We start from the raw sequence: 14,057 nt of genomic DNA, 5'->3' as shown, positions 1-14,057 counted from the left end.
ATAAATGACTTTCCTATGGTCATACAGCTAGTAAGTTTTTGAAATTGAGCTGAACTTAGGTCTTCCCGACTCTATTTTATTCACCTTTAAAATAAGCTTAACAAAATTTTTAAATTTTAATTTTACATCAGTCATTCTAAATTTTTCTTGGTTTTATAATTTAAAAAATCATAATCAGATTAATTATCCAGATGTAGATTTTATTTGATAAATTTTCAACTTTAAGCTAATTATTCCCTGTGACTCTCTACTCTACAAATCCCTATATTAGTCTGACAATTGCACACAAAAGAATTATTTGAGAATAAATAGTCTAATGGGAAGGACAGAGTCAGGTCATATAATTCATTTATTTTTTTAAAGAATTTTTTTATTTTTATTTTTACAGTTTTTCCCCTAATTTTACTCCCTCCCCCCACAGAAGGCAATTTGCCAGTCTTTACATTGTTTCCATGGTATACATTGATCCAAATGGAATATGATGAGAGATGGCTAGGTGGCACAGTGGATAGAGCATCAGCCCTAGAATCAGGAGTACCTGAGTTCACATCCGGCCTCAGACACTTAATAATTACCTAGCTGTGTGGCCTTGGGCAAGCCACTTAACCCCATTGCCTTGTCAAAAACAAAAATCCCAAATCGAATGTGATGAGAGAGAAATCATTTCCTTAAGGAAGAAACACAAAGTAAAAGAGATAGCAAGATCAGACAATAAAATATCAGTTTGTTTTTTTCTTTATTCTATTAGAATGGATAAATTGAGAATTCCTACATACTTTATCTGCTATCATTTTAATGTTCTCATCTACCTTTAATGTCCCTCTGACACCCAACTCTCATTACTGGCTCTAGGAAGTTATAGCATGCACAGCAGATGGTAAACCAATTTGGCAGATGGCCCAAACTAGGTTGAGGGTAACTGACAGGACTTGGTTGGGGGTAGGGGGTGGTGTCTACCCTAAGCATATGAAGGCTTCCCTGGGGGCAATAGGTGGATGGGAACAATTTGTTCCAAAGACCATACTGGTACTGTGGAGCACTTAGAACTTGGTCAGACATGGAAGACTCTAGCGTCATCCACTGCATCCTGAGCCAACACCAGTCATCCTGACTTGTATTGTGACTGGACTCTGAAAGAGAGAGTCTATATAAACTGTCAAGGAGAGTTTTTTTGGTTCTGTTTATTATCTCCTTGGGACCCTTTAGAGAGAAAATATTGTAGTTTGGTTTTCTTCTTTATGAGGAAAAACAAAATTAGGTTTTTGAGACATTAAATTAATTAGTATTGATTGGTTTCATTGTTTCATTTAATAAAAAAATTAATTAATTAATATTCCCAAAATACAAAAAATCTTTAACAAAGACTGATTTTTTTGATAGGAATGATGTTAGTTTCAAGAAAAATGGTTCTTGGCTTTACATTGGAATTATGAAACTTTGGGATCCATAGCCAATGGAGGTTAAAGAGTCTCTGTTCTCCCAGATCTTTACAATTTCCATCATAGATGTCCATCTGTTCTAAATCATCCCCTGCCTTTGAGTCTCAGCCAAAATCCCACCCCCTGCAAGAAGACTCTCCCTGTTCTCCTTACTGCCTGTATTGGATTATCTCCAGTTTATCTTGTATGTATCTTGCTTGTACATAGTTTGCATTCTCTGTCCTTCATGAGATTGTGAGCTCTTTGAGTATAAAAAACTGGTTTTGCCATTCTTTCTATCCCGAATATTTGGCACAGTGTCCAACAGGATAGACTTTAATAAAGATATCATTTATGAAGTGACTACTTTGTACCAGGTGCTATGGCTAATGGATTGGTAGACCTTCATTGATTATCTCACTGTACTTGAATTAATGACCTGTTGTTAGCAAAGAAACTAGGTGTGAGCGTGGCCATAATATTTCAGAATTAGGGTTAGATTTCTTGTTAACCAAGAATCTTCTTCAAACATTTGTTATGTTCAGAGTATTCTATTATATGTGGAATTACAAATGAAATAAAATCCAGGTGTGCCTAGCTTTTAAAGAAACCTAATATCAAAAAAGTTCAGATTTGTCTATTTAACTGTTTTCAAATGAAAAATCTTTCTTAGTTTTACAGAGAAATATCTGAAATATTCAAAATCAATTCAACTTAGCAAAATTCATTTCTGAATGCAACCTTTGGGGAAAACACCATTTTTGTATAAAGCAAGCTATGATTCTGTTATTCACCCTTGAGGTGTATGTGTGTGTGTGGGGGTGGGGTGGGACCTGATGTGAGATCATGTATCTGTGAAATCTGGAGGTAGAGATGAAATCAGATGAAATCAAGCTAAAGTACAAAGAACCAAACTCTTCTCTGAGATGTCCCTAAGGAGCTGATGTTACTGATGAGCTGGCCTGTCTCCTCCCTTACCTTCCTAATGAGTGGTAGTTACTGAGGGAACAAAAAGAGACTTGAGAGAAGGAAAGATGAGAGTTGAGATGGGACAATCGAGCAGAGGCTCTAGAATTAAGAGGATGTGGGGAAGTCTTCCTAGAAAAGGTGGGATTTTATCTAGAACTAGAAGGAAGTCAGGGAAAACAGGGGAGACTTCTGAGGAGGCAGAACTTTGCAGTCTTAGCAGATAGTCAGAAAATGCTCAGAGCCAAAAGATGGAGTGTCACTGAATCAGAAGAATGTGAAGGATATGAGATAGTAAGAAAAAAATAGAAAGTCAGGGGAGAAAAGAGGGAATATTCAAAAGATGTGGCAAAAATGAGATTAGCTGGCAACAGGTTGAACATGAGAGATAGTGAAGGGTTGAGGATGACATTTTGGTTTTTAGTCTGTGTGGGAATTAATGGTAATAGAAAAGTTTGGAATGGGGAGCTTTTGGGGGTAACAATCATGAGTTCAGTTTTGGACATGTTGAGTTGAAGATGTCCAAAAGATGTAGACACCAGTCATTGTTGATGAGGCAATCAGAAAAAGAAAGTCAGAAGACATATCCATAGATCTATGAATTGGCTCATTTGTTTGGAAAACAATTTGGAATTATAAAAGAAAAGTTACTAAGCTGTTTGTATCCTTTGAACTGGCTCAGAGTGAGTATACATAGCTATTTTTTCTGTTCTTCCCAGAAACTGAGGGTCTTCTTCCCACAGATTGATTCTTCTATGAAGACTTATCTTTTGTCTCAATTCTTAACTGACCTTTGATCTCTGAATGGGGAGTACCTCAGACAAACTGAGACTTGGGAAAGACCTTAATTTAAAAAAGGTCAGGGTCTCCCACTGCTTCTAGGGATATCGCCCTTCATCCTTTCCTATGTTTTGCCACTGGAGTCTGATAACTCTGGAGGAAAGAGTGGGATTGATGACTTTGCACAGTCTTGCCTCACTTAAATACCATTTACTTGCAAGAGAACACATCACCCTTCTTATGTTAGTCCTCTCTGAGAAGGAAGAACAAACAACAACAACAAACACTTGAAGGATAACGTCAAAGAGGTTAATGACAGAAATAAAGATACCTAGATGTAACGCTAGAACCACATTCGTAGTATACTTCTCCTGCCCAGTAATCTTTTTGTTTGAGTGATGATGGTGGATGGGAATACTTGATTGTAATTCTGTTTTATAATATGTATCATCAGAAAGGCAGGTTGGTAGAGATCAGGAAGATCTGGATTTGAATCTTGCCTGAGATATTCATTAGCTTTGTGACACTGAGCGAGTCATTTAAATCTCTGGGTCTCAATTTCGTCATATATAAAATGAGGAGGGTTCATTTAATGACCTCAAAGTTCCCAATATAGAATTATGATTCTATGATCTGTACAGAAAAAAAAAAGAACTCACACATTTTAGTAAATGAGTTTGAGGGAACTGTGGCACATCTAAGGAAAGGTCTTGTGGAAGAAGCAGGTGTGATGGCCAAGGCTGGAGTTGTGGCTTTAAGGATAATCAATAATGGATGGTTGTTGAAGGTGTAGCTGTGGATTGACTTTCTGAATAAAGTGAAGAGGAAGAAGAGAAGATAAAAATCTCTTCCAGAGAGATCTAAATTATGATCCGTGCTCAAGGACACTAGTAATTAAGTGACAAAGTTAAGAACAAGGGCCAGAATAAGGTCATAGACTATCTTAGAGTACTCAGCCAAGAAGGGCAGAAGTGAGCGTATGGAAGATTGAGGAGACAATAGCCGTGGTTGGATGCATGTGTCTGCAGAATGAGTCTGTGTGGAAGGAAACAGGATAGTAAGTGACAGAGACTGAATAATCAGTACAGATGTGCTTTTTAAAAAGTGGGAAATTTTTCAGTGTTAGAAATCAGAAGGAGAGGAACCAATGAAAATGGAGAGTATGAAGGTATGGGAGTGGAAGACAAGGTATAGACACAAGATCCCTAGGATGACCAGATCACAGATGGAAAGATGAGCTTTAGAAAAGAGGATGGACTCCCCACTGATTCTCAGACTTGTGCAAAGGGTAACAGGACAAATATTGATGGAATTTATTGAGCAAGGGGGTACTTGTAAGGTCAGCTAATACCAAATGCTATTGATCATTATCTGTGAACAAAGGTGAAGGACAAATAATTGAGGGAAAAACTGGGAACACAATGAGACATAAGGAAGAAGACTGCACCCTTGAGGATCAAGGGAGTTGGAAAGAGATGCTAAATTGGTTTGCCAATTATATATAAAAAAATGGCATCACAACTTGACTCCCAAGAAACAAAAAATATTTGTACATTATGTATTACAATTTACTTTTAAAAATCATGCTGATTTGTATCATTCTTGTAAAATTAATGGAGCACACCTAAATATAACCTTTTCCAGCATAAAACTTATGAAATCTCTATTTAAAAGTGAGTCTTTCACATTTTAAACATTTATATTAAATTTTGAGGAAACCATATTCCTCCAAATGTTTTTTTATTCTAACAATTTAGAGATAAAATATGGTTTTCCCTAACATTTCCCTTCAAATTTATGTTTTTAACATTTGAAACACTTGCTTCTAGTGTGTGGTATCTTGTTGGCTTATGAGATCCGCTAGTAAGAACAAGTATTGGAATTTTCTCACTTAGCACATACATATCCATGTTATCATATAAACTGATTACATTAAAATTGTTGTCCACATGGGTTAGATGTCCTTTGGTCAGAATAACTTCTCTTCTCTCACTTCTGCTCCTCATTGGGATTTCCCTGTCCTGCTTTCTTTTTCTACTAGACCTGCTGTTGCTTTGCTGACTTATACTCCATCTTGTACCATTTCTATTTCTCACTTGGTATAAGACTTCTCCTGGGCAAGGAGTTGGGAGGATTAGTTTACTTGCAGAAAAGTTATTTCTCCCACTATTCCTCCACACATACCCATTAAGAGTTGTCGTGCCAGTCCTTTGCAGTAGATTTTGGTACTTTTGGAGACTTCAAAAAAAGTGACCAATGATTCCTTAGACAAATAGGTGGTATGATGAAGAGTGCTGCACTTGGAAGCAAAGTTAATATGCATTCTGGCTCAGTTACTGAATACTTATGGGATCCTGGGTTAGTCAAAATCAGTTTTCTTCTTGGGGGAAAACTACATCACCTGCCTACCCTAGCTGTTGTGGGGATCAAATGAATAACATGTAAAGATTTTGTAGGCTAACTATTACTGATAGTAATGGCAGCTAGATTGTACAGTAGATGGAGTGGAGGGCATGAAACCAGGCTCATATTTCTGAGTTCAAAACTAGCCTCAGACACTTACAAGCTGTTTGCCCATGGACAATTTATTTAACCTTGCTTGCCTCAGTTTCCTCAAGTATAAAATGAACTGGAGAAAAAAATGGTAAACTACTTTATACTCTACTAAGAAAACCCCAAATGGACTCATGAAGAAAACACATCTAAAATAACTAAATAACAACAAATTATTAATAATAAGAAATAGGAATTTATTATGGGTGCATTTTACTTCAAGTATGGGAAAACTTTATGGCTTAATTTTTAGGTACCCTGAAATGTAAATTGAGGTTGGTGTAGAGGGTGGGAGAAAAGAAGTACCAAAGGTATATGTGGATTCTAGTCCCTACTAAGGTAAGGTTGTAATTAGTAAGGAAGTAATTAGATCTCCAATGGGGCAGGATACATTCATGATCAGCCAACAGTGAAATCCTGGACAGAAGTGGGATTATCTTCAGGTCATTGCAGGAAGAGGAAGCTGATCAGTGACCCATTGAAAGGCTTCTACCAGACCAATTGGGTGTGGATACCCCCTAGGTTGTCTCACATAAGCTGCATTTGTTAGCATATAAGCTCCTCAAGAGGAGAATTTGTTTCATTCTTGGTGCTTAGAGCATAGTGTCTCTAGCACCTTAGTAGGTTCTTGATAAATAATTGATAAGTTAGAGGACCAGGAAGGAGTTGCCTACCTCAGATATCATAAGCAGAGAGGTTCCAGTTCTCAAAACTACATGAGAAATCAAAGTTTCTAGGTGATTTGGGGGTCTTTCCGAATAGGGTGTAGAATAGTGAAACTGGAGAATTCATGTATTGAGGAGATGGAACTTGTTTTAAAAAAAGCAGAGCAGGGAAGGCTGAGTGTTTCTCTAGTTGGCCATCCCTCTTTAGCTTCCTTCCTACTCTGCACTATCCTTCAGGTCCCTCAGTTTTAGTTATTCTATGTCCTACTGAGATTTCAGCCTCAAACCAACAACAGTTAGTGATGGAAGATTTCTTACAAAGTCAGAGACTTAATGAGAGAGGGGAATCCTTAATCTTCCTGAAGCAAAGTGGATTAGGAAAAGATGTGTTCTTGATGTCTTCTTGGGCATTTAGCTTCTATTCTTTTAGCTAGATGGTGGATTAAATGAGATTTTGTGGATTTGACCAGTAAAGGGAAGCAGAATTGAAATCAGAGAATCTGGGTTCAAATCCTGACTAAGCCACTTGGTTGAGTCTTTTTTTTTTTAGATTTTTCAAGGCAATGGGGTTAAGTGGCTTGCCCAAGGCCACACGGCTAGGTAATTATTAAGTGTCTGAGCTCGCATTTGAACCCAGGTACTCCTGACTCCCAAGGCCGGTGCTCTATCCACTGCACCACCTAGCCGCCCCCCCCGGTTGAGTCTTTTAACTTTAGTTTCCTAAACTAAAGATTTGCAATAGATGACCCCTAGCTGTGCTTGTAATAGTACATCTATAATCTTAGAAACATACCATGTATAATGCTGGGATTTTTTTGGGGGGGGGGGAGTTCAATTCTCTTGAGAAAATTGAGTTCCAAAGAAGCAGAGATTTGGAGTCAGAGGACCTAAGTTTTGATGTTGGCTGAGACGCTTAGTAGCTAGCTCTGTGACTTTGAGTAAGTCAGCTCTATGGAACTCTTTTTTTTTTTTCCTCAAATGAAAGGACCTCAGTGATAATCTCTCTGGATCCTTCTATAAATCTTTATTTTTATGAACTCAGAATATTTCCCCACTTTTCAAAATGATTTTCATAAAGGTTGACTTTCTGGGAAGAGGGAAAGGACATGAGGGGGAAAAGGGAAAATTTAGGCATTGTAAAAGTAAAATTATATGAAATTAAAAACTTTTTTTTTTAATTTAAGACAATGGGGTTAAGTGATTTGACTCATACAGTTAGGCAATTATTGAGTGTCTGAGATCAAATTTGAACTCAGATCTTCCTGTCTCCAGGGCTGGTGTGCTATTTACTGTGCCATCTAGTTGCCACCAAATTATAAGAATAAAAAAAACTCCCATTCTAGAAGCAAGGAGGGGAGGCCCAGAGAAATTAAATGATTATACCAAGATCATGCATTCATCCATCAATTTGAATACAGACCTTCTCACTCCAAATCCTGCACTCTTTCCAATGATTTACTCATTTACATACAGCCTTTTAATTCAGCTGTTATCTTCACTGGATAATTTATTCCCGATTTATTTTCATTTTAAGCCACTTTTACATTATTGAATCCTAGTTTGTTAAAGAAAGTATTGCTTTGTGTAGATTCTGGAAAATAAATGAACACATATCTAAACTAAAATTTGTATAACATAATCATTCTTGGTGCTTGGGTAGCTAACTAATTCTTGGCACTATTTCTATCCTTTCCAGCTATGACATAATAGTGAAAGTAGTCAATTAATTAACATTTATAGTCATATTATACAATGTGTCATATTGTAAACACATAATAAAAGACATTGCTTTGAAGTTATGTTAAGCACTGAGTTGCAAGTGTGGTTTTCTTTACTATAGTTATCTTAAAGGAAAAACAAAAGCCTTGAACTTATTCAGTTGTGTCAAGGAGTCAGTATTATGTCATTGAAACTCTGAGAAATAATTACCCCCCAAATGAATCTGATTCTCTCCCTGAGAATACAGATAAACTTCCTAGCTACTCCTCTGCAAAAAGAGAGTGATGACAGATGCCCTTCTCCAGGCACATGAAAGCATTTCCCCTTTCCTCTAAAGGAAAAACCTCTTACATCAAAGGTTTTGTAAATGATCCTTGTACTTGAGATTATTCCTGACCAATACAGTTTGAGACAATTCCTGACCAGTAGCAAAAGTGTTTTATTTTGAGACCTAAAATATGTGGCACCATTCACCCCTCTGGTTTTTTGGTTTATTTTGTTTGTTTTGAAAGAAATCAGCATCTGCTAGAAGACTAAAAAAGATTTTTGCTTGGTATTCAACAAAGGCCTTGTCCTCAAAGTTCTGATAGTTTTGAGACAAGGGTAGGACAATGATATAGAAAAATTAAAGTGTTCAAGCAGGTAATAAAAAGGAAATGAATGCAGCATACCACTGTAGTGACTTCTTTCCCTGAAGGAATCTCTTGCATGCCCTCTTATCTTGGTCATCAAGAGAAAGGCACAGCTCAAAGGAGCTGATAACTAGATTTTGGGGTTATTCTTATTATATTCCACTCTAGTCTCTTAAATCTCTCTCTATCTCTCTCTCTCTCTCTCTCTCTCTCTCTCTCTCTCTCCCCCTCCCTCCCTGCCTAGTCTAGTTTTTTTATAATATTGATAGGCAATATTGCATAGTAGATCATTAAAAATAGCATTAAAAATAGGAAAACCTGAGTTCAAATCCCAGTCAAGATACTTCCCAGTTGTGAGGACCTGTTCAAGTCACTTAATTTTTCCACAGACTCAGTTTCCCCATATACAAAATGAGGATAAAAAATAGTATACATCTCTAAAGTTGTTGTAAAGATCAAGAAATAATAAAAATACTTGCAAACTTTAAAAATCCATATATATGGGTCAGCTTGATGAAATAGTGGATAGAGCCCTGGCCAGGGAGTCAGGAAGACCTGAGTCAAAATTCAGGTTTAGATATTTAATAATTATTTAGCTGTATGACTTTGGGCAAGTAACTTAACCCCCAAAGTCTTGCAAAACAAAACAAAAAACCAAAAAAAAAACCCCTCAATTTGAATATTAGCTAGTAAGCTAGCTTAAGTGATTAGTGAACAATGAGATGGTTATAATTAGGCTTGACTTATTGAAACAGACTGTTGGAGGCTGATATTAACCACATCCAGGAAAGTAAAAAAACACATCAGATGGGACAAAAGAGAAACCACACTACATCTTTCTAGTTAGAAGCTTTCTAATTAGGTCTTTCTAACTTTCTAACAAACTAGGGTAAGAGGATTTGTGTTTAAATCTTCCCTCTAATGCTTTATTGCCTATTCCAGAATGAACAAGTCACTTAATTATTCTGGGTCTCTATAAAATGTAGAGAACAGACTAAACCCCCTTTAGGTCCTTTTCAGTTCTAGGGCTAGAATTTTAACTTTTTATAGGTAGTAGATAGACAATGAGAAGTATAAAAAAAACTATGTAAATTTAGATTTAATTGATTCAGGCAAGACCACATGACTGGGGGAGAAAACATAAGCATAATACATTTTTTCCATTCCTGGAATGTCACTAATAATTTCCTGGGCTATTGAATTACAGGAAAAATATTGAATTTCCTGATTAGAGAGAAATGTTAATAGCTTTTTCTTTTTTTTCTTTCCCAGCAAGTAACTGGCAGAAGTTTTGGTGACAGAGATTTTCGAACAGGACTAGAAAATGGCATCCTTCTCTGCGAGTAAGTACAGATTCATTTGAATTGCTGTTAAAAGAGTAAAAAAAAGAATCACATTCATGTTGTCTACAACACTTTTAAAATCCTGTTTTTATTGGTCTCATTGATGCTCTTTGTACATTGTCAGGCCATAATTCTGATGTCAGACTTGTTATAAAGCTCTGGGCTCAAGTATGGTGGTCGACAATTTTCTTTCTATCAATTAACACAAGAAATTCATGAGAAATTAAATAACTTGACCCACACAACTGAACCCAGATCTTCCTGTCTTTAAGCCCAGTCCTCTTTCTTCCTCAGATAATACTAAATGAAAAAGGAATTTACCTTCTTGGTCTATCTTTTATCTCCTTTCTCTGTCTTCTCCTCCCTCATCTTCTTTCTCTATCTCATTTCTTCTCTTCTCTTCTTTCTCTCTCCTCCATTCTTTTGTCTTTCTTCTTTTCCCCTCCTCTCCTTTTCTTTGTCCTTTTCCTTTCTCATCATCCTTTTCTCTACTAGTCTTCCATCTCCCTGTTTTTCTCTTCTTCCCCCCTTTCAGTTTTCTTGATCTTTACTTGATCAATGCAATGAATAATTTTTAGTGAATGTGATTATAATATGAACACTAACTTCAGGGTTATTGTCTTTCTCCCCCTCTCTTCACTGATCATGTGTGCTTTAACTTGGAATACTATAATAAGGATGTGCTTGAAGTTTTTTCCTTAATAAACTAACAGAATCCTATTTTTTAAACTAGTAGTGAAATAAGCAGCAGCTGTGAAAATTTTAAGAGGGAGGACATGAACTTCATCAGAAGTTTTTAAGGATTGGATTTAAGAGTTATGATTTGGATGTTGATAATGTTTTTTAAAAATCTCTTTTTTCTTTAAGAAACAAAACAAACAAAAAATGAAACAAAACAAAACAATCCAAATTGAAATTCATAGTTTTGTCTGTGAAACAACTTTAAAATCTACATCTTAACAAAACATGTTACACTCTGCACCACAGCAATTTGGAACAGTAAAAGCATTTCTCTGTGGTTTATTTCCTTTTTCATTGTTCCCAGCTGCAGGTTGGGCTTCTCACAATGTGCTTATTATTATTTACAAAGCCTGCTTCTGTATATAGCACCATCATCTTCACACATGCAATTCTTGCCTTCTGTCAATTTGCAATCTTAGATCATCAGGTAGATATTATATTTTTGGGATGTTCAGATGCTCATATAACTAGAAACCATAAGTAAATCTATAATAATGATTAGTTGAGTCCTATGTGTGGCTTGCCCAAGGCCACACAGCTAGGTAATTATTAAGTGTCTGAGGCTGGATTTGAACTCAGGTACTCCTGACTCCACAGCCGGTGCTTTATCCACTACTGCCACCTAACCACCCCCCAGCTCAAACTCTTGATGGCTAATTTCTTCATGTTTATTTGTAAAATCTCTCTTCTTCTTCTACAATTTCGCTGTAATTTTTTTTGAAACCTCTTCTCCTGGCTTCTTTGTGAGACAGGCAGCTTTCTTAAATTGTAGACCCAATTAAGATACTTGGAAATTCTTTCTCCTTCCCTAGGGTGGGAGAGTTATTAAATCTTGTTACTTTTTGAAACACATATTTGGAGTTCTTTTCTTATATAACACATTAGTCCAGATATACATTAAAATTTTTGAACCTTTTAGTCTTTAAGTATAAATTTATCCATCTTCTAATTGGGATTCTCTTTCTCTTCCCTCATGTTAAGTAAAGGGAATGGGTTGAAGACAACAGACTTAACAACTGGTAGGAATCTTAGTGATCACCTAGTTGAATTGTCCCTTTTACAAATGAAGAAACTGTCTAGAGAGTTTAAGTAACTGGTTGAAGGTCACAGAGAAAGAGACTGAGTCAGGATGTGAACCCACCCAGGGATAGGATTTCTCAATAGCAACCCCTTTCTTTTTTCTGTGTGAAATGATCTTAAAATGGTCTCCAGGTCTCAGTAGCTATATCTCCACCACTAAGGATCTCTAGTGGGCAGATAGGTCATCCCAGAAGGAACAGTGGTTCCATTAAGAAGATACTAGCCATGGTGTGAACTGAGCTAGCCCACCTTGAATGCTCAGGACCCTGTGCCCAAGAGTCTAAGAGCAACCCCAGAGGAGAAAGGGATTCTTTCTGAGGATTGTAGTTTCTACCACCTCAGTATACAGAGTCAGAAAGAAAGCTTCAGCTGCCAAAGTCAAATGACTCAACATCAGAAACCAATAAGTTCAGTTTTAGATTTTCAATCAGTCAAGTCAGTCAAACTGAAATCTGAGAAAAACCTTAGCTTAAAATGGCCAGTCTCCTACTAGATCCAGGGCTGTCTCCAGTTTCTTGATTCAGATCTGGTCACTGGACCCAGATGACTCTGGAGGAGAAAGTGAAGCTGGGCACATAGTAGAACTCTCCCTTTCCCAAATCCAATTCACTTGCAAGTCTTGACACCATCACCCTGTTTTCAGGGTTCCCTTCAAGAAAGAAGGGCAAACAGCAACAAGCATTTATTAGTATCTCTTATGTATCAAGCACTTTTTTTTTCAGACAAGGTGAACTTGAAGTAATGGGAAATTTGTGAGACAAGTTAGGACTGGAGAAGCATGCTTAATAGAGAGTCCTGGGCATAATGGTGACAACTAAATCAGTAATAGGGGATTACATCATAAGTGGATTCTGCTAGAACACTCAAAGATAGGATGTATCAAAAGTGTCCCTTTGGGGACATTCACTACATTGCCCAGTGCTTGATTCAGCAAATCATTTCTTTCCCTCTTCTAGATCCAGCATCATGTCCTCTACCTAACTGCTTTGTGATATGCTGATTAATGTTAAAACAATGGTAAATGTTGTGAGTAATTGCCTACAACTTTTTTTCAGCCTGATATTTGGCAGATGACTCTCATTTTTAAAAGGACCTTGAAGTTAGATGATGATATATTTCTAACCTAACAAAATGTACCTTCACAATACATTTTAAAAGAACATGTTTCTTCTTAAATGGTTGAGTGATTTCCCCACACTTGTAATAACTCTCTTTTCTGATAAGAGCTTTTGAATTCCTCATTCCAGGACAAAATCCTCATCTGGACTTAATTCATTTCTTAATTTACTTGCTGTACTTTTTAAAAAAAAATCATCTTTTATTTCATTCAAGATTCCCTGATTTGATTTCCAGGAAGAAACTTTTTTTTCTCAAATTCTGTAAACATAACAGTATTTCTCACATTTCAGTGTCTGAACTCTAGTTCTTCCATTCTCGTTATTCATAGATCTTAGCATATTATTCATTTTTTGTCTCTTCTCTGTCAGACTCAAAATCAAAGAATCTAACTTGGGAGGGACCCTAGTTGAATCAAAACAGATTCTTTCTTTCCTCCCTTCTTATCGATGATCCTATCCTAACTAGATAACCATTCACTATTTGAAAAAAGCAGTATCATTTAGTAGAAAGGGATTTTGAGTCAGATGAAGTGGATGAATTTTTGCTCTGTTACTTTTCAGCTGTATGTCCTTGTATGAGTTATTTAACATTGAAGCTTTAGTTCCATCATCTGTGTAATGGGGGGAGGGTTGCCTTCTGGGCCTCATTGACTTCTAAAACCACATTTTATTGTATTATTATTTATTTTATTAAATATCTCCCAATTACATTTTAATCTAATTTGGGTGATATGGACTGCATGTTAACACCTTTCTATTGCATGACTTCTAAGAACTTTGGATTTTAAATATGTTTGACTTTTACCAGCCTCTTTTCTCTATACCTCCTCGCTACTTCACAACCTTTTGGATTCTGACCATTTCTTTTCTATCCATTGGTTTTGTTTTGTTTTTTTGCAATTCATTTTCAGGTCAAATTCTCTATCATAGGCATTTAATAAAAGATCAAGAGATGGATTAGTTTTACCATATAGTTGAAAGTTTGTCTCCTGAAGATAACATAGTGCCAAAGAATCATATGGAAGACTGGACTCTAAAAGGT

General features: G+C 36.5%; 1 protein-coding gene across 5 annotated transcripts in view; it reads left to right on the top strand.

Moving 5' to 3' along the window:
- Window positions 1–14,057, top strand: part of LIMCH1 (LIM and calponin homology domains 1) — a 374,176-nt gene that overhangs the window by 136,282 nt on the left and 223,837 nt on the right. For all 5 annotated transcript variants that reach the window (XM_074229536.1, XM_074229535.1, XM_074229538.1 and 2 more), the window contains exon 2: window positions 10,006–10,076. In XM_074229536.1, coding sequence (XP_074085637.1) covers window positions 10,006–10,076 — 71 coding nt within the window. The remainder of the gene's footprint in view (window positions 1–10,005; window positions 10,077–14,057) is intronic.

Source organism: Macrotis lagotis, chromosome 3 (assembly GCF_037893015.1).
Source record: "Macrotis lagotis isolate mMagLag1 chromosome 3, bilby.v1.9.chrom.fasta, whole genome shotgun sequence".
Classification (NCBI taxonomy): Eukaryota; Metazoa; Chordata; class Mammalia; order Peramelemorphia; family Peramelidae; genus Macrotis; species Macrotis lagotis.
The sequence above is the reverse complement of the archived record's forward strand: the minus strand, read 5'-3'. Positions and strand labels throughout refer to the sequence as shown.